Genomic DNA, 22233 nt, shown 5'->3' on the forward strand with positions numbered 1-22233 from the left:
ACTTTTGGTAACTAAGGAGCAGGTGCTATCTTGAGTTGAAGGCATCACTCCCTCAAGCCCAAGGCATCCTTAGGGCGCCTCCGACTCCGGATTTAAGGTCGGAGAAGCTCGGCAGGGCCAAAACACCGCCGCTTTCCCACGGGCGTCGCTTCCCAGCCCGCCCCCGAGCGCCGGGCCCTGCCTCACAGTCGCCGCCTGGCGGACACGGCCGGGAGCGGCACTGCAGCCGCGCGCGCCACCGCAGCCGCGCGCCCCCCCCCCCGCCGCGGGGCGCGGGGCCTTTTTCCCCAGAAACCTTGCCCTGTCCTAGGGAAAGCTGAGCAATTCACAGAGTTGCTGTTTCCACCCCAGCTTCCCAAAGGATTTCTCTCTCCCGGCAGCACAGACAGGGTCCCCGAGGCAGCGCAGACCCTCCCCGCGGGGAGGGCTGGGAGGGGTGTGCAATGCCAGGGCACATCCGAACCCGGCTCTGCGGCGGCACGCAGGTGCAAGTTTCTCCGCAGAGGCGAGAAACTTGCCTGTCGCTTCCCCTGCCTGCAGCCCGACGGCCGCGGGAGAGGCAGAAGAGCGGCCGCGCCCCCGCCGCTTACCCCGGGGACGATCTCCGTCGGATCTGCCGCCGTGGGTCGCTTCCGGGCGGAAAAAGCGGCGGCGCAGCCCCGACAGCATCTCCGGGGCACGGCAGGACCGAGCGGGAGCGGGAGTGAAAGCGGGAGCGGGAGCGGGAGCGGAGCGAGCGGGCGGCGCGGCGTCGCCGCGCGTCCGCCGCCCACGAACCTGCCGCCTTGCGCCCGGCGCCGCCGAGCGCCCCGCCCTGTCCGCACAGCGGGAAGCGGCGCGGCGAGACGGTGCTGCGGGCGCGGGGCGGGGGTCCGGGTCACGGCGGAGGTCAGGCAACAGGATAGACGCCTCTCTGAGCCAAGGGGGCCTCTCGCCGCCATCTTGAGTGTGGTCTCGGCTAAGCTGCGGTGCTGGCGGCGCCATCTTGAGTGTGGCCTTAGCGAAATTCCAGGCTGGGGCCGCCATCTTCAGTGTGGTCACGGCTAAGTTCCGGTCTTGGTGCCCTGGTGCCGCCATCTTGAGTGTGGCCTTGGCGGACTTCCGGGCAGGGGCCGCCATCTTTAGTGTGGGCTCGGCTAAGTTCCGGTCCTGGCGGCACCATCTGTACTGTGGGTTTGGCAGACTTCCGGGCCGGGCCCGCCATCTTTATGTACGGCCCTGGAGGGCTTCCGGTCCCGGCGCCGCCATCTTTCTTTCGGGGTGCCCTTGCAGCGCTTCCGGTCCGGGAGGGCGCCATCTTTGGTGGTGCACCGTCGAAAACAGTCCGGTCGCTCTCTACTTCCGGTGACCGACTTTACCCAAATTAGCGTCCCTCGCTAATTTCTGCGCTTTCACCCCAAAAATCTTCATGTTATTCCCCCACACACACACCCCGGGAGAGACGGGAGACCGCAAGTCCCGCCGTGCCGCCGGAACCGGCCCTTACCTTGAGCAGGGAGCGCTGCACCGGCACGGGAGCCATTGCGCATGCGTCACCGGTCCCGCTCCTGGCCGCCCTTAGTTACCACGTGATCGCCGGCGTCTTGCCAACGACTGCGCATGCGCCGGCGCCGCCACCTTGGCTTCCCCCCCCCTTCAACCCCGCCGCCCGACCGCCCGGCTTCGCTTTCTTACTACGGCTCCCCATCCACTTTTTCGGCTCCCTGGGGTTCCCCCACCCACATTTTGGGGTCCCCTTCTCACATTTTAGGGGTGATGACCCCGCCATTTATGGTTTGGAGGGAGGGGGGGTGGAGGAGAGGAAACGGGGTGCCCAAGAAGGGGTTTCTTTTTTTTTTTTCTCTTTTATTTCATTTTCATTTTATTTCCTTTTTAGCTTTTTTGCTTTTAATTTTTTTAAATTTTCTTTTGTATTTTATATTTCCTTTTTTATTTCGTTTATTTTTTATTCTCTTTATTTTTCATTTTCTCTCCCAGTGCTCCCCAGTAACACCCAGTGCTCCCCAACAACCCCCAGCGCTCCCCAACAACCCCCAGTAACACCCAGTGCTCCCCAAAAATTGACCCAAAACTGACCCAAATCACCCCAAAAAACTGACCCCAAAAAATGACCCAAATCACCCCAAAAAATGACCCAAAACTCTGCATTTATTTGGCCTCATTTCCTCTCAAAAACATCTCCAATTTAGTTGACTGCTAAAGCCATCATTTTAAAATCATCCCAGGAATCAAAAGGGACTGGAAAACACACAGAAAGCATTCCTACACCCACCAAATCATTAGGAATTGGAACCCCATTCCCTCATCTCCCTCCTTGTTTTTCTTGGCTGGAAAACCTGATGATCCCCACTGGCTATTTTGAGGTTGCTTTTCTTCCACAGCTCCTTTCTCCCGGCTGAAACCTCCTGGCATATTCAGAGGTTATCTGGAGGGAAGCCCCTCTGAGGTTATTTCCTCTCGTGGCAATTCTGTGGGATGAAGAAGTAAAAAAAGCACATCAGGAGCTCCTTCTCCCCCCCCCTTCCCTCGCAAACACCCTCCCGGTTTGTCCTCGGCAGCTCCATCCCCCCCTGGCACCCGCCCCCGACGCTTCGGCTCCCCTGGGAAAGGGACAGCAAGGGCAGGAGCAAGCTCAGTGCTGGGCAGGGGCTCCCTGGGGAACGGCACTTCCGTGCTTTAGTCCGGGGCCTTTCCTGCTGCCCTCCCTCCCGGAGGCAGAGGATGACCCCTCCCTTGTTTCTCCCACGCTCGCAGACCCAGGTCCTGCTCTTTTGGCCCCACTTTTCTTAGCAGACCCGGCATCATTTTCCAGGCTCCCCAGGAAACTTCTGCACTTGACCCATTGCTAAGTGCAGAGCACAGGGCAAGGCAAGGACAAATTTCTCAGCACCCACCACCTGGAACTTTCCTTCTCCGCAGCACGCTCCCGTTCCCGCTGTCTCTGGAGGTGCCCGCACGAGTCCTCCTCGTCCCAGCACCAAAGAGAATGTCATTTTCACCCAGGTCCTGCTTCCCGTCGTCCAACAAAACACACTGACGACATTTTTCATGATGCCAGTGGAGAGATACTAGAGCACACTGCACAGGGAAGCCGAGGCTGCCCCATCCCTGCAAGTGTTCCAGGCCAGGCTGGATGGGACTCGGAGCAACCGGGGACAGTGGAAGGTGTCCCTGCCTATGGAAGACAGGGTGGCCTTTGAAGGTCCCCTTCAAACGAAATCGCTCTGGGATTCCCCTCCAAAATCCCTACCAAAGAGGCACAGCAATCAAAGCAGAGGGACTGCACTCCCAGCTTTTCTTACCTGCAGGCACGCTGGACATAAAAGCCACAAGGTCAGTCCTGCCAGAGGCGTTCGGCACATCCACGGCGACCGAAGGAAAAGAGGGAGCCTGGGAACACGGAGTAAAAGACACTTTAATTAGGACTGCACTGAGCAATAGCCAGGTCATTCACACAGACAGCTTCGCCGGCCAGTCACACGAAAAGCACTTACCCAGCAGGGCCTCAGTTAGGATGGCTCCTGACGCTGACCAGGCGAACGCCTCCGTTTGCCCCGGGGGGTCAAGAAGAACATCCCTGGTAAGAAGCCACCCCGAACGACAAAAAGGGAAAATTAGTGAAGCACGGGCTCCTCTTCTGACTAGATTGCCACCAGCATTCAACAGCAAATGCCACGACTATTCTGTTACAGACGAGAAAACCCTGTTCTCCCAAACAAACAGCGAGGAGATCTATGGGCACGCCTGAAAATTTCCTGGGAGGAACTTTTGGTAACTAAGGAGCAGGTGCTATCTTGAGTTGAAGGCATCAATTTGACAGACACTGGGTACAGCAAACTCTTCAGCAGAGCAATTAACTGCTGCCTATTTGAACAGCAGGGGAGAGAAAACGACAGTCTAAAGGAAGACAAGAAAAGCAGAACTGGAATCAGCAGACTTTTCTTCCGTCTCTCCCAAGAAAGTCGTGTTTCTCTGTTCTAATAATTCTGTGCCCTTTTCTACACGAAACTTAGACCAAGTCTGAAAAAACAACTAGAAAACACGGAGAGAAGCTTTTTAGAATGTCACGTGATTTTCCCAAACCGATCCCAGAAAAGCAGAACTCGGTAGAATGTACTCACCTCGAGGCCTTTGGTCTTTTTTTCCATAAGCTTCGTCACCTGATTGAAAAAGCAGAGTAGACTCGGTATTTAGGCTCACAACAGGAAAACTTCACCTTCGTTTCCTAAAAGAAACTACATTAATTTGCGCAGTTGCAGGTGCGTATCCAGATGTTAAAGTCTTCCAGCTTTTCAGAGGGTGAGAATGCCCTGCTAAGGAAGGCTGAGAAATGTTCGGAGCCTGCACAGGTCAAAGACCACCTTGATTTTGTCTGTGTTCCAGTCCCTGGCTAAAGAAACGGTAGAACAACCGCAGTTGTTCCTTGCCTTTTCCCTAAGAGGTTCTGCCAGGCGCTGGGCCAGCCCGGGCACTCCGGGGGAAGCTCGGCAGGGCCAAAACACCGCCGCTTTCCCACGGCCGCCGCTTCCCAGCCCGCCCCGAGCGCCGGGCCCTGCCTCACAGTCGCCGCCTGGCGGACACGGCCGGGAGCGGCACTGCAGCCGCGCGCCCCCCCCCCCTCGGCGAGACCCGCGGCGCCTTTCGCGAGTACGGGCCTTTCTTCCCTAAAACCTGCCCTTGCCTAGGGAAAGCTGAGCAATTCACAGAGTCGCTGTTTCCACCCCAGCTTCCCAAAGGATTTCTCTCTCCCTGCGGCAGCAGCAGCAGCAGCAACGCTCCCCGGGAAGCCCCGACTGAGGCTGGGAATTGACACACAAGCCAAGAGCATTAACTCGGCTCCAAAACACTCCTCAACAACCCAATTTACAGTCACCTTTGTCTCATCCCCCCCAACGCAGGCACAGTCTTTGGGATTCCAAGGCAAACCCCGAGAGGCCCAGAGAGCAGCAGCCCCTCAGCCCCAGCACGGCCTCCCCCGGGGTCCCCCAGCCGGGAACCGGGCTACCCAGCCCCTGCTGTGCAGCACAGCACGCGGGGGGATGACTTTTGGCATCCCTCCCTGGCCACCACAGAGCAATGCAGGCATCGGGGCCAAGTCCTGCCCGGCCCCCGGGCACTGCAGACAGTTCAGCCCCAGCAGCAGCAGCAGCGGGTTGTTCTGCGTCTTGCTCCCCTCTCATTGGGAACCGAACGGTGAGGAACAAGCCCCGAGCAGACAGTGCGGGGCCAGCCCCGGGCACAATCAGCACCGAGCAGCAAGGCCTGGGCTTGCCAGAGGCCTGGGCCTTCCTAGTCCAGGCTGTGGGCTTCCTTTGCTTTCTTCCGCCACAATTCTCCTGCCCCGGCAAGTGTTAAAAGACAGACTGCCCGGTGAGACCTGCCCTGAAAGAGCCACCAGTTCCAAGGCCAGAAAATCTCAGGGCCACACTTAGAAACCCTTCTGCGAGGCCCCCGGAGAAGCCAAGGGAAGCTGGGATTTCCTGGAGTCCCAGGGAACCGAGGGGAAGGTGGGAAAGGGGCAGAGAGCAAACCCCCCCAGCTGCTTCTCCCTGCAAATCCCCACGGCAGGCGCAGCTGCCCTGGGATTTCATGCCCCCTGTGTCTCTTGCGAGCTCAACGAGTGAACAAAGGGGTCCTGTAAGACCCGCTTCCTCTGTCCCTGAGGCAGCACAGACCCTCCCCGGGGAACTGCAATGCCAGGGCACATCCGAACCCGGCCCCCCCGCCTGCCGCTCTCTCCGCCCCTTCTCGCAGCAGCACGCAGGTGCGGCTGCCCAGAGGCGAGAAACTTGCCTGTCGCCTCCCCTGCCTGCAGTCCCCGATGGCCGCGGGAGAGGCAGAAGAGCGGCCGCGCCCCGCCGGGCCCTGCTTACCACGGGGACGATGTCCTGGAGAGCCCGACGTCGGATCTGCCGCCGTGGGTCGCTTCCGCGGGGAGAAGGCGGCGGCGCAGCCCCGACAGCATCTCCGGGGCACGGAGGGACCGAGCGGGAGCAGGAGCGGACGGATTGAAAGGGCGGGCTGTGATTGGACGGCGCCGAGAAAGGCGGGTTGGGATTGGCGGGCCGGGCGCTGCCTCGGGCCGGGATTGGACCGCAGAGAGCAGCGCCTGTGCCCAAGGCGGGCCGGGGCCCACAAGAGACTGAGACAAAAAGAGACCAAGCGGCATCGCTTCCGAGGCTTTCCCAGCCTTTCCCATGGAGCGCCAGCAGCCTTGGAAGTAATGCCAGTGAGCCCTGAGATTTTTTTTCTGGTGGGTCATTGCTTCAGTCTTGTCCTTTCCCCTGAAACTTAAAAAAAAAAAAAGTTAACATTGCGTCATTTAGCAACTGACTCGCACTGGTTCAACTGAAAGTGTAGTTAAGCAGTTTAGTGCTTGTTTACAAAGGGCGGCATGGAACGTTATGGTATTTTTCTTCAAATACTTTGAGGTGGTGCCCTGAATTACTTAATTTCTGCCTCCCTCCTGATGGTGGGAAGTTTCCCAGCAGTCCCACGGCAGCTCTTGGGCAGTGCAGCTGCCAGAGGTCCCTTCGGACTGTGGGACAGGCAAAAACCCCATGGCAAAGGTGAACCTGGATTTTGGAGATGGAGAATTTAACAGCATCACTTTGAGCTGTGCCAGTTCAGTTAACGCCAAAGGAAAATCCAAGACTTCTCCAGCAGGAGTGTTTTTCCTGGACGTGTGTAAACAGAGGCAAAGCTTTCTACTGCTCTGGAGAGCACAGTGTGCAGGGGGGGCAGCAGGCCAAAGCCACACTCAGGGCCATTTCCCTGCAGTTCAGGGAACCTCTGCTTGCAGCACCTTGAAGTCCTGTTTGCTCAGGACTTTTTCCTTTGGCTTTTCATGCACTTGGATCTACCAGTGAATTCAGTGAATTGTCTCAGCCAGAGAGTTTTTTGCTGACCTAAATGGAGCTTTTAGACCCCAGACCCACAGAGTGGGCAGTGTTTTACAAGACAAGAACAGAGTGAGCCAGGATGGATTCTCCTGTTCAGTGCACCATTGGAAGCAAGACAGAAATAAAGTAATTCAGAGCAGTACCTCAAAACATTGGAGGGAAACCCCCCTAACATTCCATTGCTTCCCTTCTTAAAGGAAACTGTGTGAGCTCTGTGCGAGCCAGGAGGCTCCGGGCTGTGGGAAAGCACAATGCTCCTCTCCTCACTCCACCCCCAGTGCAGCCCTCAGGATACACAGCACCACAGCTGGGGGATGGCCCTGGGGATGCTTTGCTCCATCCTCATGGATGCTGCTGCCCCCCCGTCCCACCCGGAGCCAGAACCATCTCTGGAGGGGGGATGCCAGGCACAGATACTTAGCTGGAAGATGACACGTCCCCAGCAGCACCCAAATCCCTGCAGCTCCGTGTTCATTCCTGCCCAGCTCAGCAGATCTGAGCATTGTTCTTCTCTAATCACACCTTGGAAATGGCTCAGAATGGCAACACTTCCAGTCCCAGCTCAGTCCCTGCATGAGTCCTTGTCCCAGCCCTGCCATATGCACGAGAAATCCACGGGCACATAGGCCTCACTTGCAGAGTTCCTCACCCAAACCCTTGCCTTCCTACCTAGAGCTGAGGGAAATACGACAGAATATTAATAAATCCTACCTCTAAATTTCTGTCAGGTTTTGTTGGAGCGATTCTGGACACGAAATCACTCAACAGAATTCCAAGACTGCACAAGGAATAACAGGAGGTTTTCCAATCAGAACAGAAGTTCCTTTTTAGCCTCCTCACTCTGGGGCTGTAGGAGTCCATCTTTGGAGCCAAGGGCCCCAAGGTTCCCAGGGCCAGCCCGGGCTCTCCTGAGCCGTTGCCCAGAGTGACCTTTCTCAGCCCTGAGTCAGTTCAGCACTGACAGAGCTGCTGGGAGCTGCAATTCTCCCAGCTCCCTCTGCCTCCCTGCCTGGAAAACACCCCTCTTGCACCCCCTTCTCTTCCTTACCTCCTGCAACAGAGCTGCAAACCTCCCGGATCTTCAGCTGCATGCTCCTGGTGAAGGGAGCTGTGGGGACTGTGCTGAGGGCACATGACACAGACCCGGGTCACAGCCCCCAGCCCTGCCGCACGTCCCACGGCTGCCCAGCCCCACAGCCGGAGCGGCCCCACAGCCAGAGCGGCCCCACAGCCCCCCACCCGGGCACAGCCCAGCTTGGGGCTGCTGCAGCCCACTCTCCTCCCACCGGGGGAGCTCCTGGCACAGCCCGGCAGCCTTGGGGCACCGCTTGGGAGCTCCCTTTGGATTGTCGTGTCTTTTATTTTCTAATTGGGGTATTTTTAACTTTATTTTATTTTTTATTTTAGAAAGCCCGGCAGAACTCACTGAGGCAGTGCAAAGGCTGCCAGGATTATTTTCATTAGAATGCAGTTTTTGTTGTATTTTTAAATTTTATTTTTCTTTTTATTTTAATTTTAAATTTTGTTATTATTCTCATTAAAGACCATGTAAGGCAGCCACGCCCCCCCCGGCCGGGAGCCTTTCTTGTGACATTATCATTTGCTCCAAGGCCTCTTTGAAAGCTGATCTTGAGTGGGAGTGCAAATAATTACAGAAGTATTGTTTAAAGCCAAAAATCTGTGCATCAGCACATTTCCAGAGACCAGTGTTATATGTTATATGTTATATGTTATATATGTTTGTCCAGTGGCATAATGGTCTCTGCAGGGAATCCTAGATACATCCACAGCTGGTAGAGTCATATGTGTCTACCCAGCCTCAATGTTTTCTGATGCCTCAGAGGTTTCACTCTCCATCTGGGAGAAATAAGACTGTGATAAACAGTGACAATATCCCTCTTGAAAACCCTGATTGCTGCTTCCAAATAGTTCCTTAAAGATTCTGCCAGTTCTGCAAGACCCACTGAAAGGTTTACAGAAAGAGGAAAACATATGCCATGCTTTTTTGCACCATTTTGCACTGACACCTAATATACTTTAGCAAATATATTAAATAGAAGTCCCTGGTGGTGAAATTCAAAGTTAAAAATCTAACTGAAGTGAGTCATGGATATGGAAGTTATGTGGGTTTGTCTAGTTTGTACACTGGTGCACTTCTGTAGCAAATGTGGATAGTGCCTTCCCAAATCTTCCTTTGCAAAGCCTAGCCATGACACTGTTGCAAGTGTCTGTGTGGAAGGAAGATGGAAAGAAGGCAATTAGCAGTAGAAAGCATTCTATAGCTTACTGGGGTACTGTTTTCTGTAAGAGCTTCAGAGCTTCTCTGCTGGAGGCAGCCCTGACAGAGAGGCAGCTGCTGATTTGAGAAGAGCTCATAGGAGGCTCCTACCAATCCAATCCATACCCTCATTGCTCTTGGAGTTTTCATACTTCAGTCCACACCACAGGCTCTTAAGACTTCAAATTCTAAGATCCCCAGAGTAGAGACTCTGCCATGGAAAGCACATGGATAAGTAATGCTTCCAACAGGCTACACAGAACAAATTTCTGAAAAAGAACAATGCAAAACCAGCCCAAACAAACACAAGCACACTGTTAATGGTTATCGCCACACTAAGCACAAAGAGACACACAATTAGTCCATCCTAGTTTGACAAGCTTGTCCAAAGCAGCACCTTAAAGCAATCTGCAAGCATTCTCTATAAAAATCTTTCACTATCAGCTCAGCAGCCATGGGAAAGCCTGCAGTTAAGTTTATTTCCTCCCCGCCTCCCAAAATAGCTTTTGCATTAACCAAAAAAACCTCATTTCCTGAGATCTTTTTCCATGTGTGTCTCTCAGGCAGAATACATTCCTAATTTCTAATTTTTCATCTATTTGGCAAGTTTTTCCATCATCCACACTGTGTCCTTGGAGTAACATTACCAAGTGAGGAAAAGCATTACTTTTGATAGAAATAAGACTCTTCATCCTAAAACACTAAATTAAAGTGTACCCACTAGACACACGAAAATGCTGCAAAGAATTAATACATAAAATAGTTTATTTTCCACTCCAAGAGATCTCGCAAACTTACCAGAAACAAGCTTTAAAATAAAAGACTGCCAGGTAAAGCATACGTCTACCCCTCAAAAAGAGATGGAGACTTCTTCAGACAAGATGTGCTTCTTGATAAACACTGCTGAAGGTGAAAATACATTTACATTTAATGCTACCACATTTGGGTTTGCAGTTCAGTAAATACCTTCTCTCACATAGAAACTCCTCCCATTAATGAGCAGCTTTGCCTTAACAAGGATTTGAGGACTTTGGCTTATTACAATATACCATATACTGTTTCACTGTGCACAATACAGGGAAACCAGCTGAAACTCTAGTAGGCACCTTCCATCTCTCCTAAAGACCAGAGAGAAGCAGTGCCCTAGGACATCCAAAGAATGTGAGGTGAGCTAAGAGATGGCATGGGGTTTGTTTGCATCAGAAGAGTTCCACCGGTCATGCCAAGCTGCTTCTGAAGTGTCTCAGGATTCAAGTTCCTTCAGCACAGTGCCAGAAAGCTACTGATTCCTGGCAGCAGAGATCTTCCTGTATTTGTATATGAAAGCCTCTGTCTTCCCAAGACTAACCCCATAGACACCATCCGGCACCAGAGACCCAAAATGTGTCTGTCTGCTGCTGAGAAAGGATTCTCCAACACCATCTGCCACAGAGGAAGGATTGTCATCAACACTTGGGGCTTTTGCAGTGGCTGTTTCACTGGTGCCATCAGCAATGGCCTCAGGAGAGTCACTTCCAGCACACGTGGTCAAGCCATCCATGCGCTTTCGGAGATCTTGGCTCAGCAGCAATACAACAGTCCCTCCAACACGGAGCACTCTGGCAATTGCAGGAAAAATAAAGGTTAGTGTTCATCCCACCTGGCATTCTTTTGCCTGTGCAGAACTCCACACTGCTGACACTTTAGATGCCACTTGCATTCAATAAAACACCCAAGTGTCATGACTCAACCTGGGAAGCTACACCTCCAAATGGAATTTAAATTCCCTATGTTCATGCCTCTTCCTAAATGGGAGAAAACGGGGTGAAATGGGATAAATGCCACCATTGTGGCATTTACACCAAACCCTAAGCATGTCAAAGCCACACATACCTCTCCACTTCCCGGAGAATATCCGGTAGGAGCTGAGCATCATTCGTGATCTTGAACTTCTTCCCAAATGGAATATCCGAAATCACAGTGTCAAAGCTTTCTGAAGGCAATGGCAGGGCTGCAGAATAAAGGCAAGTCTTTACCTCTGACTGTCTGAAAAATGCAAAGCAGCTATGACCCCATTCCCGTTTTAGAACACTGCCAGCTCTTTTGTGGGTTATGCACCCAGATTCACACTCCTTCTGCACTTGCCCTCACAAACAGCACTACCAGTCTGCAGAGTGGGAAGAGACCAACGCATGACAGCGTGGTTTAGCTTGCACATTCTCTGTTACTGGTGACATGTTTGTCCCAACATAAGAGTCTTCGAATAGGGCACTGCATGGTCCCAAACTGCTTCTCAACACACAGTACATCCTATATGTAAAAATGATTCAGTAAAATGCAAAAGAAGCTTGTGAGCACTTCACTTAGCGCAGATGTTCAAATGCACACGTATGAATGGCAAGGAACCACATTAAATTCCTCTTCAACCTCCTTTTCTCCCCCCAGGAATCTGGTTACACCCAGAATCACTTGGCATTCTGTCAGAGCTGGTGTTTTTGGAGTCTTCCCAGAGTTTCTGCACCCCAGGAACAATCAGTTCTCCTGATCATGATGAAGGACCACAACCTGTGGTGCTAAAGATCAGCCACATACCAGGCTGTGCTGGCCAGAGCATAGCCAGCATGTTAAAGTAGAAAACTATGGGTCCTCCTTCCATCGGGGTGCTCAAAACTGATGGGACAAGGCCGTGAGCAATCTGACACAGCTTTGGAGTTAGCCCAACTCTCAGCAGACAACAGGACCAAAGACCTCCAACAGTCCCTTCTCACCTAAACCCTGCTGTGATTCTATGTCAACTTTTCCAGAACTAGCTGGAGATGTTTCCTGGACCATCCTTGTATCGACACTTGAAGCACAACAATTTTTATAACAATTTTGTCTGCAAAAACATAAGGATGAATCACCCACAGCCCCCTCCTCAAGATGTGCAGAAATAATAGCTTCTGAACAGTGATGAAGACACCAATTACTTGTTCAGTGTTAGAAAACCTGACACCTAAGTACCTTCCATTATCCTAGAAGCCAAACTCAAACACAGCTTTTAAGAAGTAAACCTATATTCTTATAAAAAATAAATAATATTTCTTATCTTCTGGTAAGAAATATCACAAGGAAAAAAAATATGCATACTTGATCACCCATGCACAGGGATTGCCTGTCATGAATTTCATACAGGGATAATTTAGCCTTAGGTTTTGATGTCCATAATATGGTCAAAGAATTATTACCTTCTCTACAGATCAGGTTGTGGATTAAGAGCAGATTCGCTCCTACAGGAGAAAGGCATCATCATGCTGACTTCGTTCTTACCACAGTTCCCGGGAGCAGGCAGCAAGGTAGGGAGAACAAATAATTATCCTTTCACTAGCACTACAGAGTCACTGCTCAGCTATTCGTTGGGAGTTGGCTCTACAACATATCACCTCAAGAGGACCTGATTACCTGTATAATCCCAGAACCACAAAAAATTTCTCTTGGAAAGCCTACAGACATACCTTTCACTGAAGCTTTAAGCAACTCAATCTTATCCATTAAGCCTGCAGTTCTAATATTCACATCTGCACCCTCTAACTGTGAATCACTTATATCAGCACCCCAGTAACAGGCTTCCTGTTCAGAGAAAGAGAGAGAAAAGTAATTTTGTTAACTGTCAGGTTATTTGTTTTATAAGCCCTTGTCAGCATTGCCTTGTTGCATAGCTCTTGCAAGACAACCCCCTTGTGTACCATTACACAGAGCGACTCCCAACCCAGGAGGAATGGGATAAGTATGTGCTGTCTTCACTCCTTTGATGTTCTGGTCTGCTCAAGATACTTGTAACTTACAGAAATATCAAGGGTATGTCCTAACAGCAAGAGCCCAGCTGGCTACAGCTGTCTCTAATGCTGACAACTAACTGTACGGCCACACTGACTCCTCCAGTCACGTGAGAAGCCCAGGCAGCTTTAGAAGTCCATGGTTGCCTCACACGAACCCTGCAGTGTAAACCCAGGGCTCCCCAGTCTGTAGGATGTGGTTTCGCATTCCTGTACAGGAATGTGTGTACTAACACCCTTTTAACAGCTGCCTAGAAAGATCAGTTTGGTTTCACCTTTCCAGTGATGACTTTGGCACAAGTGATACAGAGAAAACTCTGTGCCATAACTACCAGCCGTCCTGCAAAGGCCCAGTCAGCTGCAGCTGGGATACTTACGGGCCACTCTTTGGCAGCCTCCAGCAGTATCGTTCCTAGCCCACACATGGGATCCAGCACAAAGGCACCAGCCTATAAAAACAAAGGGGTTATTGCATCCCAAGCAAGACAGACTCCTCCCTCAGGACAAAGATATCTCAAGGATTTACATATTCCCATTGAATCTAGCACAGGTAACAATTATCGCTGGTTTACCAGGCCAAACTCGCTTGTAAGAGAATATAGTAAAAAGCATCAATAACTTCACTACAGACAGTGCTTCAAGGCATCCAGTCCTGAGGTGCTATTCAGGGGCAAACATTACAAGTTGTCTGCAGACAGACATTGGTCTGTGGAAATAAATCACATTTGCTCCTGTTCTCCCTTGGGAAACAACTATAAACAAGGTTTGAAGTCTGTACAGTGAAAAAAATCTTGCCACTTAGACATGTATCTGCATAAGGAACAACAACTCTGCTGAGGAGGACCTGGAATTACAGCAGACACCCTGCTGAACAGCAGTGACGGCACACTGATCACAGATAAGGCAAACCCTGTCCTCATGCATTAGAGGGTGGGGCATTAAAATCCTCACGCTCCTACAAAGCCTCCAGCTCCAGCCCTGATGAGCAGCACCCCCCTTTTCCTTCATTCAGGATTCCGTATCTTTCCCAGAACGTTCACTGACACGGATTTCAGCCAGAGATGCCATGGCCCATGCGACTGTTGACCGCAGTCCTGCTGTTTTGATATACTCTCTGTTTGCCAATGGAAGCCTGCAAACAGAAAAAAAAAAAACACCTGTGTAAGGTAACAGTAGAACCACCCAGAAAATCCCATGTAATAGCAAAGAACAAATGAACTGGAAAGATCTGCAGAGAGACTGAAACCAGAGTCTGCTTTAAACCATAACTCGCTGCAGAGTCTGGCCTGTGTCCTCACATAGATTCCAGGCAGATTCAAAGACTAATGTGACAATCCAGTGAATATCAAACTAGAAGATGGACACAGTGTACAGCAAGACTATTTACACATCCTGCCTGTTCTGATACTGCCAAGACAAATCTGGTGAGGAGAATGCCTACCTGAAAAGAGGAATCCCCACCACAGAGTGAATGTCATTAAGATGTACAAAGATCTAAAAGAGAAAAAAAAAAAAAAACCAAAACATTTTAAACTCTCAACCTGACATGACAATAGCTTTAACTCGTTTAAACCAGACACAAATGTTTCTACAAACTTCCAATCCTAGTTTTTAAGAACAAAAATGCATACATCAGGCAATTATGATTAATTGGAAGAAATCCCACTAGGTAATCTGAATGCCACTTTAAAGAGGATTTAATGCTTAAGCAAGCTGGAAGGGGATTTTGTCAGCCAGGAATCCATCAACAAGCACTTGAATTTATAAGGGAACCCACTTTTTTGTAACACAGCATGGAAATTTGTAATAATGAATCCATTTATTCTAAGTGGTAGAATATGATTCACTGTACACTTAACAATTCACATACCCCCCTTATTTAAATAAAAATATATTAAAAACAAACAAACAAAAAAACCCCAACACTCACAGTGGAGCCAGTAAGCGACATTACAGATGGAAGGTAAACCTGAGTAATCCTTCCAGAAACACAGACAGCTCAAAGAAATTCTTCTGCTGCCACACAGGGAGCATCCCAAAAGAAGACTGAGCTCCCCAGCAGGTCTTGCATGACTACAATCCCTGCCCCCAGGAAGTCCAGAGGAAAATATGATGCTGTTGAAAAATTCTAGTCCTCAGCACTTGAATGAACAAAATCTGGGCAAGATTCAGAGCAAAATCTGGGCAAGAACAGGAGCCCTATCTAAGCCTCAACAAAGCTGTACATAATGCTCAGCCTGGGAAAACTAGCCCCAGTTTTTACAGGTCTCAGATCTCCCAGCATTAGTGCTGAGAGCAGCTTCCACAGGCCAGACACAGGGATGGAGAAACAGCTTGTCAAGAGCAACGAGTCCTTTCCAAGGTCTTCAGGAGCCTGCACCATCGAGGGTGTGCTAAGCAAGCTGCTTGTCAAGGACAGGGCCCAGGGGGAGGTTCTTCCACAAATGGCATTTCTAGCTCCCCAAGAACGTGCCCTTGCTGCTTGCTCTCTTTCCCTACAGAGGCTAAACCAGGTGCCCCACAGCTCAGGTGATCTCCATTTGCAGGGAGTCAGAATCCAGCAGTCTGTAAGAGTGCCAGATCCTGAGACACCTCCTGTATGGATCCTTCCCCTCATGTGCAGGCCCGCATGGCCGGGCTGGGTTTATTTTAGTGCTCTGGAAAGCACACACACAGGGGCTATAGACACTCCTTGCTCAGTGCTATTGGGTGATTTCCAGTTAAATTCAGTGGCAGAAAGACGACCGAGAAGAGGCCACAGTCCCCCATACAAAGGGAGCAGAGAACAAAACAAAAGATGTCATGGGCAGTTTGAAAAGCACCAGCAGGCCACCTGGCAGACAAGCACCACTACCTCGAGGTCAGGGTCCCGCAGATCAGCACGCCACCCACACTGCTTCATGAGTGCTATGCCAACGGCTCTTCCGATCTCCTGCAAGGAGGAAGAACAATCACAGGCAATAAAAATAACAGAATTTCCAACCGTGACTGCACAACTCTCAGAAATCCCATGGAAAAGAACGAGTCTCTCTTTATCCCTAGGAGAACAATTCACACAAAGACCAGAAGAGGCACAAGAGGGCAGAGTAGGTGAGTGAGAGGCAAAGCAAATATACCACAGGACAAATGACCTCCAGGGAGGCTGGAGATCAAGTCCTGCCCAAGTCACAACAAAAGTTGCCACTGTTTCAGAATTCTAAATCGTATACACAAAATATTTCCCAAGGCTCTAAACCAGATTACTCAACAGAAAACCTGTGAATGCACAGCCACAACTCACAATTCTAATGCTTTCCTTACACCTAGAAAGCTCTGACTATCAGAGTATGAGAGTTCAAACACACAAATTTGCTGGGGGGCTCACGTGTCCCACCTCTAGTGGTACTAGCTAGTACTAAAAGTACTAGTTTTAGTAGGAAAAAAAATCTAAACTACTGTTAGCTTCAAGTAAGAAAAAGCTGCAAGTTCTGGCTTTTGCCCCTTCTTCTACACTGCCACAACTGAGAGGAGTCTGGTTCCACAGTTCTTGCTTTGGCCCTTTAAGTAGCTGTAAACTTACCTGATCACTCCTCAGCCTCGAGGCCCAGCTACCTCAACCTCGTACCTTTGCTTATTCTCAATAAAAGGTATAGATTTGAAAAACATTCAGGATAGTCATGCCCAGAAATTAACAACAGCCTTTGTATTTCCACTTGTTTAAGGTAAATGCAGGTTAAGGGCTTTTTGAGAAAAAACAGAAAAGGTTTACATCAGTTTGTTATTCTAGAACATGACACTGTTCACCTTTGCTAAATTCTTTTAAAACACAGACACTTCAGCATACCTGTGAAGTCAGTATTTTGGCAATTGCTCCACTACAACGACAAGACACTCTGAAACTGAAGCTAAACTGTTCATCTGCAGTACGATTCTCTCCACTGTCTTTGGAAGGGTCTTCTGAGGAAGTGTTGCTCTCAGTCCGACACTCCTGATCACTGATTCTCTCTGGCACCACACACCTCTCTCCAGCTTCCACCTGACATTCCTCAGACACAACGTCTCTCTCTTGTTCCGTTTTCTGCCTTTTACTTGCAGTATTTGTCCCTTCTTCTGACTTTCTCTTCAGAGCCAATGGGTTTTCTCGAGCGACATCACCTTTGTTCCCCTCATGTCCATGAAGGTTTCTCCAAACAGAGATAATATCCAACCAATATTTTGGTTCCTCAATTACAAGGCTTTTAATCTCATGCAGCATTTTCCCTAGAAGAAAAAAGCAGTTTTGTGCTAAGTAGTTCAGTCTCAGCATTTTATTTTTCTACAGACTGAGAACAGCTGTTAACAGAGACTGTGTTCAGACTTCCTTAATGTGTGAATCCAGGAACCAGCAGCAAACACCACAGGCACAGCTGAGCTCTCAGCACTCACGTGCCCACTAGCAGACACACAGGCATCCCTCCTATTACAAGCTCTGCACAACCAAGATTAAATCATACAAGGGATGAATTCTGCACAAAAACTCAACAGCTCTAGAAAACCACACAACCTCTGAGAGTCATTCCCAGGAACAGAGGACCAGCCTACCACACCATCCTCCCCAGAGAGCACTTGGTCTAGGATTAAGACATGTATGACACTTTCCAAGATTGAAAGACAAATATAAACATGAATTACTTTGATTCAGCTCAAGCAAGAAGCCACATGTTTATTCTTTCAGAAAGGAAATCCCTCCTCACATTCATCAACCTGCCTTCAATCCTGCAACACACACTTACACTTACACGTGCAGGCAGTCCTCCTGAGCTAGCTACAAGAGAGACACAAGCAATACAGAAGCCAATTCACCTAAATACCTCAAACCAGGTCATGAGGAATAAAAAAAAAAAAGGTCTTCCTAGTTCTCACTCCAAATTTTAGAACCATGGCCAAATTTGATCCTCAAAGCTGAAGGATATCAGTGATCTCCCAAATAAAAACCCACCAGCAGGCAGATATCAATCCATCTAACTTGACATTCTTATTCCAAGACTGACAGAGAATATGACCCAAGTAGCTGAGATTTACAAGGAATCTGTGTATTGAACAAGTGACACAGGATATAGGCCTGGATCCACTTTGTCTAACAGAAAATGAGTTATTGTTAAAATGAACACAAGGGATCCAGAACCGGACTTTGGTTTCTGGTTGAGGTGTTTCTCTCATGGGAGTGGGTGGGGTGGCGGCCGTTCTTACATATACACATTCACTGCCAGCAGAATGTAGGCTGGAACGTATCTATTGAAAACAATTGAAAAGCCCTTTTCAGGTTAAAAGAAGATATTGAAAACATACCTGAGTGGAAGACACTTCAGAATCGATTACTGTCAATTAGAACTACAGCCATCAGTATAAAGATAAATACCTCAAATATAAGTTTTATTACTAGGACTCGAACTGGGGCTTCGCTTCGCTTCCCGTTCCCGCGCCACCCGCGCCGGGCCGTACCTTTGTTCCCAGACACTGCCAGCGGGCTGTGCTTCTTCAGCAGCAGGAACAGCCGCTCCCCCGACCGCAGCTTCCTCAGCTCGCCCGGCCCCGCCGCCGCGCTGAAAAACACCTTTCCCGAGACGCAGTCCACCTGCGAGGAGAGCACCTCCCGGAGCCGCCGGGAAGCTGAGGGTGAGCCCCTCGCGCAGCCCCGGGGATGGCGGGGAGACGCGGCCCCGAGCGGCTCCCCCCGCCCGCGGTGCAGAGGCCCTTCCGACCGCGACCGGGCCCGCGGGGCCCGCAGGTGGCTCCAGGGCGTGGAACGCACGCGGCCGCGCTGCCCGCCCCGCCCGGCTGGGCTCGGGCTCCAGTTCCAGCTCCCCGCTCACCTCCGTGGCGCCGAGCCGCGCCCGCACCTCCCGCGCGAGGAAGGGCTCGAGTCCGCGGCCCGCCGTGCAGAAGTACCGCCCCTGCCCACACGGCGACATCTCGGCGCGCCCAGCCCTGCCCGGCGGGGCCTCCCCGGGGGCGGGATCCCGCACCCTGCCCTGCCCTGCCCTGCCCTGCCCGGCGGGGCCTCCCCGGGGGCGGGATCCCGCACCCTGCCCTGCCCTGCCCTGCCCCGCGAGTCCTCCCCGGGGGCAGGATCCCGCACCCTCCTCTGCCCTGCCCGGCGGGTCCTCCCTGGGGGCGGGATCCCGCACCCTGCCCTGCTCTGCCCTGCCCGGCGGGTCCTCCCCGGGGGCGGGATCCCGCACCCTGCCCTGCCCTGCCCCGCGAGTCCTCCCCGGGGGCGGGATCCCGCACCCTGCTCTGCCCTGCCCCGCGAGTCCTCCCCGGGGGCGGGATCCCGCACCCTGCCCTCCTCTGCCCTGCCCGGCGGGGCCTCCCCGGGAGCGGGATCCCGCACCCTGCTCTGCCCGGCGGGGCCTCCCCGGGGGCGGGATCCCGGGCTCGGCCCGCCCCCTCCCCGGGGGCGGTGCTCCGGCAGCGGCAGCCGCGGAGAACGGGATTTAAAAGTGCCTGGTCTTTTTTTTCCCCCTTTTTTTTTTTTTAACATTTAATTTAATTTAATTTTATTTTATTTTAGACAGCTTCCAGATACCCAATCGTTACAATGCTGTTTGTGCAGGACAAACGAATTTTCAATGCCGAAATGTGCAAGCTGTTTGTCTCTTAACTGCTCAGCAGGGCAGGCTCAAGCACTTGTGATGGCTTTACTCTCTCTACAATCAGTTCTGTGTAGCGATGACTGTATATAAATAATATATACACATACTACAGAGTATACACAATTGTTTTCACTGTCAGTTTACAAGAGAAAAAATATTTTCCATTGTTATTCTACATGAACACTTCAATAGGAAGTTCCAGCTGTTGTGTTGGCATGACCTGCAACTTCAGAAGAAAAAGGAGAGGCAAATTGACCTGTTCAGACCTCCAAACTTGACTCTGTAATAAATTACAGAGGACAGATATACCAGCCCACAGAATACCAATTATTTGACTTCAGTACACTTGTGATTCTTGCTCCAATGAAAATAGAAAAGCTATGGGCTTGCATTACATAACTAAGACAAAACCATGTATGGTTCAGCCTTTTCTTCAAATGTTTGTGGACAACAGGCTTATGGTTTTAGGCAAGGAAGATGATTATGAGTTGGTCCTTGCACTCTTCATACATAAACAGCTCTGTAAAGGTGCAAAGACTTTGGCAAACACCTACATTTCATGCTTAAGAGCTAAAGCATGCATTTTGTAGAGTTTGGGCATGATACATATTCTGTTTATTAAGGTTACTGTGAAAAAAGGATTTCCAACCACTGAGGATGTTTCTGTAATACTGTTAAAATTATTAGCAACACCCCTAAAGTTTAGCAGGCCTAAGGTGTGAGATTAATGAAAAAAATTGTCCTTGTAGCTCACCCTTGATGCTGTTACACAGGCCTTGAACCTCTGCACTGACAAATGAGAGAACAATGGCAGCGGCCTACATGGCCAATGAAGTGTTGGGAAAAATGAGTCAATATGCATTGCAGTTTACTTTTAAAGTGGCACAATGCTTTGTACAGATGGAAGTGTCAGTGCAAACACAAATACATGAGGTCAGATCATTCAGGTCAGATCTATTTATATGTATCTTGCGATCACTCTCTTAATTTCCTGTTGTCAGATAACTGGTACAGCTTGTCAGCCTGTAAGTAAAATCAAATTCAAACCAATTTTTCAGCATATTCAGTATCAGATCATTGTAACTTCCCTACAATTTAGTTTCTGAGCTTCCACTTCCAAGACTGTTTAATTTATTTTTACTTTTTAAAAACACAAGCATTAATTTCCTTTTTCAAGATTTGAGACTTGATTATAGGAAGAAGTTATGGACATGTATACTGAACAATAATTATAAATGGCTGAATATTTTAACACTGCTTGAAATTTTAATAACTACTCTCAGGAACACAGTTATTGCTATTTGGGGACTTAAAAATAAAATGAACCAACCAGAAGGCACAGACAGAACTGTTCCAATAGTGAAAGTTAAACAGATACAAACCAGCATTCCACATCCAGTTAATCCTTCTGCATTTGAACACACTTCAAGTTATCTATAGATTTCTCTTCCAGGCAACTACATGACATTTACGTGGAGATATGGATTTAAACGGCTGATTGTGGAACACATGGCTTTTCCACTCTGGAAATTCTTTCTTGAAATGTTCCAGCTGCTCCTCCTGGAATATATTTGGTTGTTCAGGATTTAAGTCAAATATCCTGAAAAAAATGAGAAAAAAAAAAGATCAGTATAAAGTGACACTTCACAGAAATGTAGACTAGATGAAGCAACTGGGTTTTTTTTTCTATGCTAGAGTAAAATTAGGCACCAGCAAGTCTATAAAACCAGTATATTTGAGGTTAATACCCAGGGTTTCGTTGTTCATCCTGCTATATAGAATGGTATTCCTTTTACAAAATGGTTAATAATTCACTGGATATACTAAAAAGCTACCCACTTTACCTCAGTCTCCTAAAACTGTGACTTTACAGGTGGCACAAAGCAGTGAAGAGCAATTCCATGCTTCAAACTTAAAGCATAAGAAATTTCAGAGCACTGAAGTTATCTGAACAGACTGTGATGCACTACTCGTATGCTGCAGGGTTTGAAATGTCAGCATTGTACCAGACTGTCCAAACCCAAACCACATTTTGAGTTTGACAGTGTAGGCACTGAGCATAACTCAAATACTATGTTTGTGTAATTCGTTATAAATTAAAAGCATTTGTGTTCCTGTGACCTAACTCTGATATAACACTCACTGTGACAAGGGTACATCATGATCTCCCAACACTCATTTCTAACATCAGTATGTTATTCATATCCAAAATTTAAATCCTGGCATCCATCCCTTACCTGTAGCTGTTGCACATATACAGCGTCAGGTATTACAGGTCTTCGGGTTTATCTCCTTCAAATGAAAACTTGTGGAAGAAATTACCATGGCTTCTGTCTTAAGTCTTTTATGAATATTCATACTTATGATTCCTTCAAGAAATTAGTTTGTTTTCATTGCATCCTCCTTTGTCTGTCCCACACGTCCCAGGTGTCCCCAAAAGGGACGCCATGTCCCCCCCGCTCCGCCCTTTGTCTGTCCCACACGTCCCAGGTATCCCCCAAAGGGACGCCATGTTCCCCCTGCTCCCCATTTTATCTCTCCCACACGTCTCAGTGGGACGCCATGTTCTCCCCCTGCTCCCCCTTTATCTCTCCCACACGTCTCAGTGGGACGCCATGTTCGCGTCTCAGTGGGACGCCATGTTC

At 49.8% G+C, this 22233-nt stretch overlaps 1 protein-coding gene across 3 annotated transcripts; it reads right to left on the reverse strand.

The window, feature by feature from the left end:
- Positions 1-9927: 9927 nt before the first annotated feature.
- THUMPD2 (THUMP domain containing 2) lies at positions 9928-18964 on the reverse strand. Of its 3 annotated transcripts, XM_027669633.1 has the most exons (10): positions 18806-18964; positions 18435-18567; positions 16798-17213; positions 15829-15906; positions 14416-14468; positions 14019-14106; positions 13352-13423; positions 12654-12768; positions 11053-11170; positions 9928-10778 (listed from the first exon to the last, which is right to left on the reverse strand). In XM_027669633.1, exons 1-10 carry the CDS (start codon positions 18902-18904, stop codon positions 10460-10462), a joined length of 1491 nt encoding a protein of 496 aa, XP_027525434.1. In that variant the 5' UTR covers positions 18905-18964; the 3' UTR covers positions 9928-10459. The 3 variants fall into 3 exon arrangements, with proteins under 3 accessions (XP_027525434.1, XP_027525435.1, XP_027525437.1); XM_027669634.1 differs by lacking the exons at positions 14019-14106; positions 14416-14468 and having other exon boundaries at positions 18806-18963; XM_027669636.1 differs by lacking the exons at positions 16798-17213; positions 18806-18964 and having other exon boundaries at positions 18435-18544.
- Positions 18965-22233: the final 3269 nt, after the last annotated feature.

Source organism: Corapipo altera, unplaced genomic scaffold (assembly GCF_003945725.1).
Source record: "Corapipo altera isolate COAL_440 unplaced genomic scaffold, ASM394572v1 272, whole genome shotgun sequence".
NCBI lineage: Eukaryota > Metazoa > Chordata > Aves > Passeriformes > Pipridae > Corapipo > Corapipo altera.

What these genes read in the sequence shown, in the direction of transcription:
- THUMPD2 (XM_027669633.1), bottom strand. Translation starts at nt 18,904, where the DNA reads ATGTCGCCGTGTGGGCAGGGGCGGTACTTCTGCACGGCGGGCCGCGGA. An exon ending in TGCGGGACCCTGACCTCGAG is followed by an intron (nt 14,469 to 15,828) that starts GTAGTGGTGCTT and finishes TTTCTCTTTTAG; the next exon opens with ATCTTTGTACATCTTAATGA. An exon ending in AGGCTGCCAAAGAGTGGCCC is followed by an intron (nt 12,769 to 13,351) that starts GTAAGTATCCCA and finishes TTCTCTGAACAG; the next exon opens with GAAGCCTGTTACTGGGGTGC.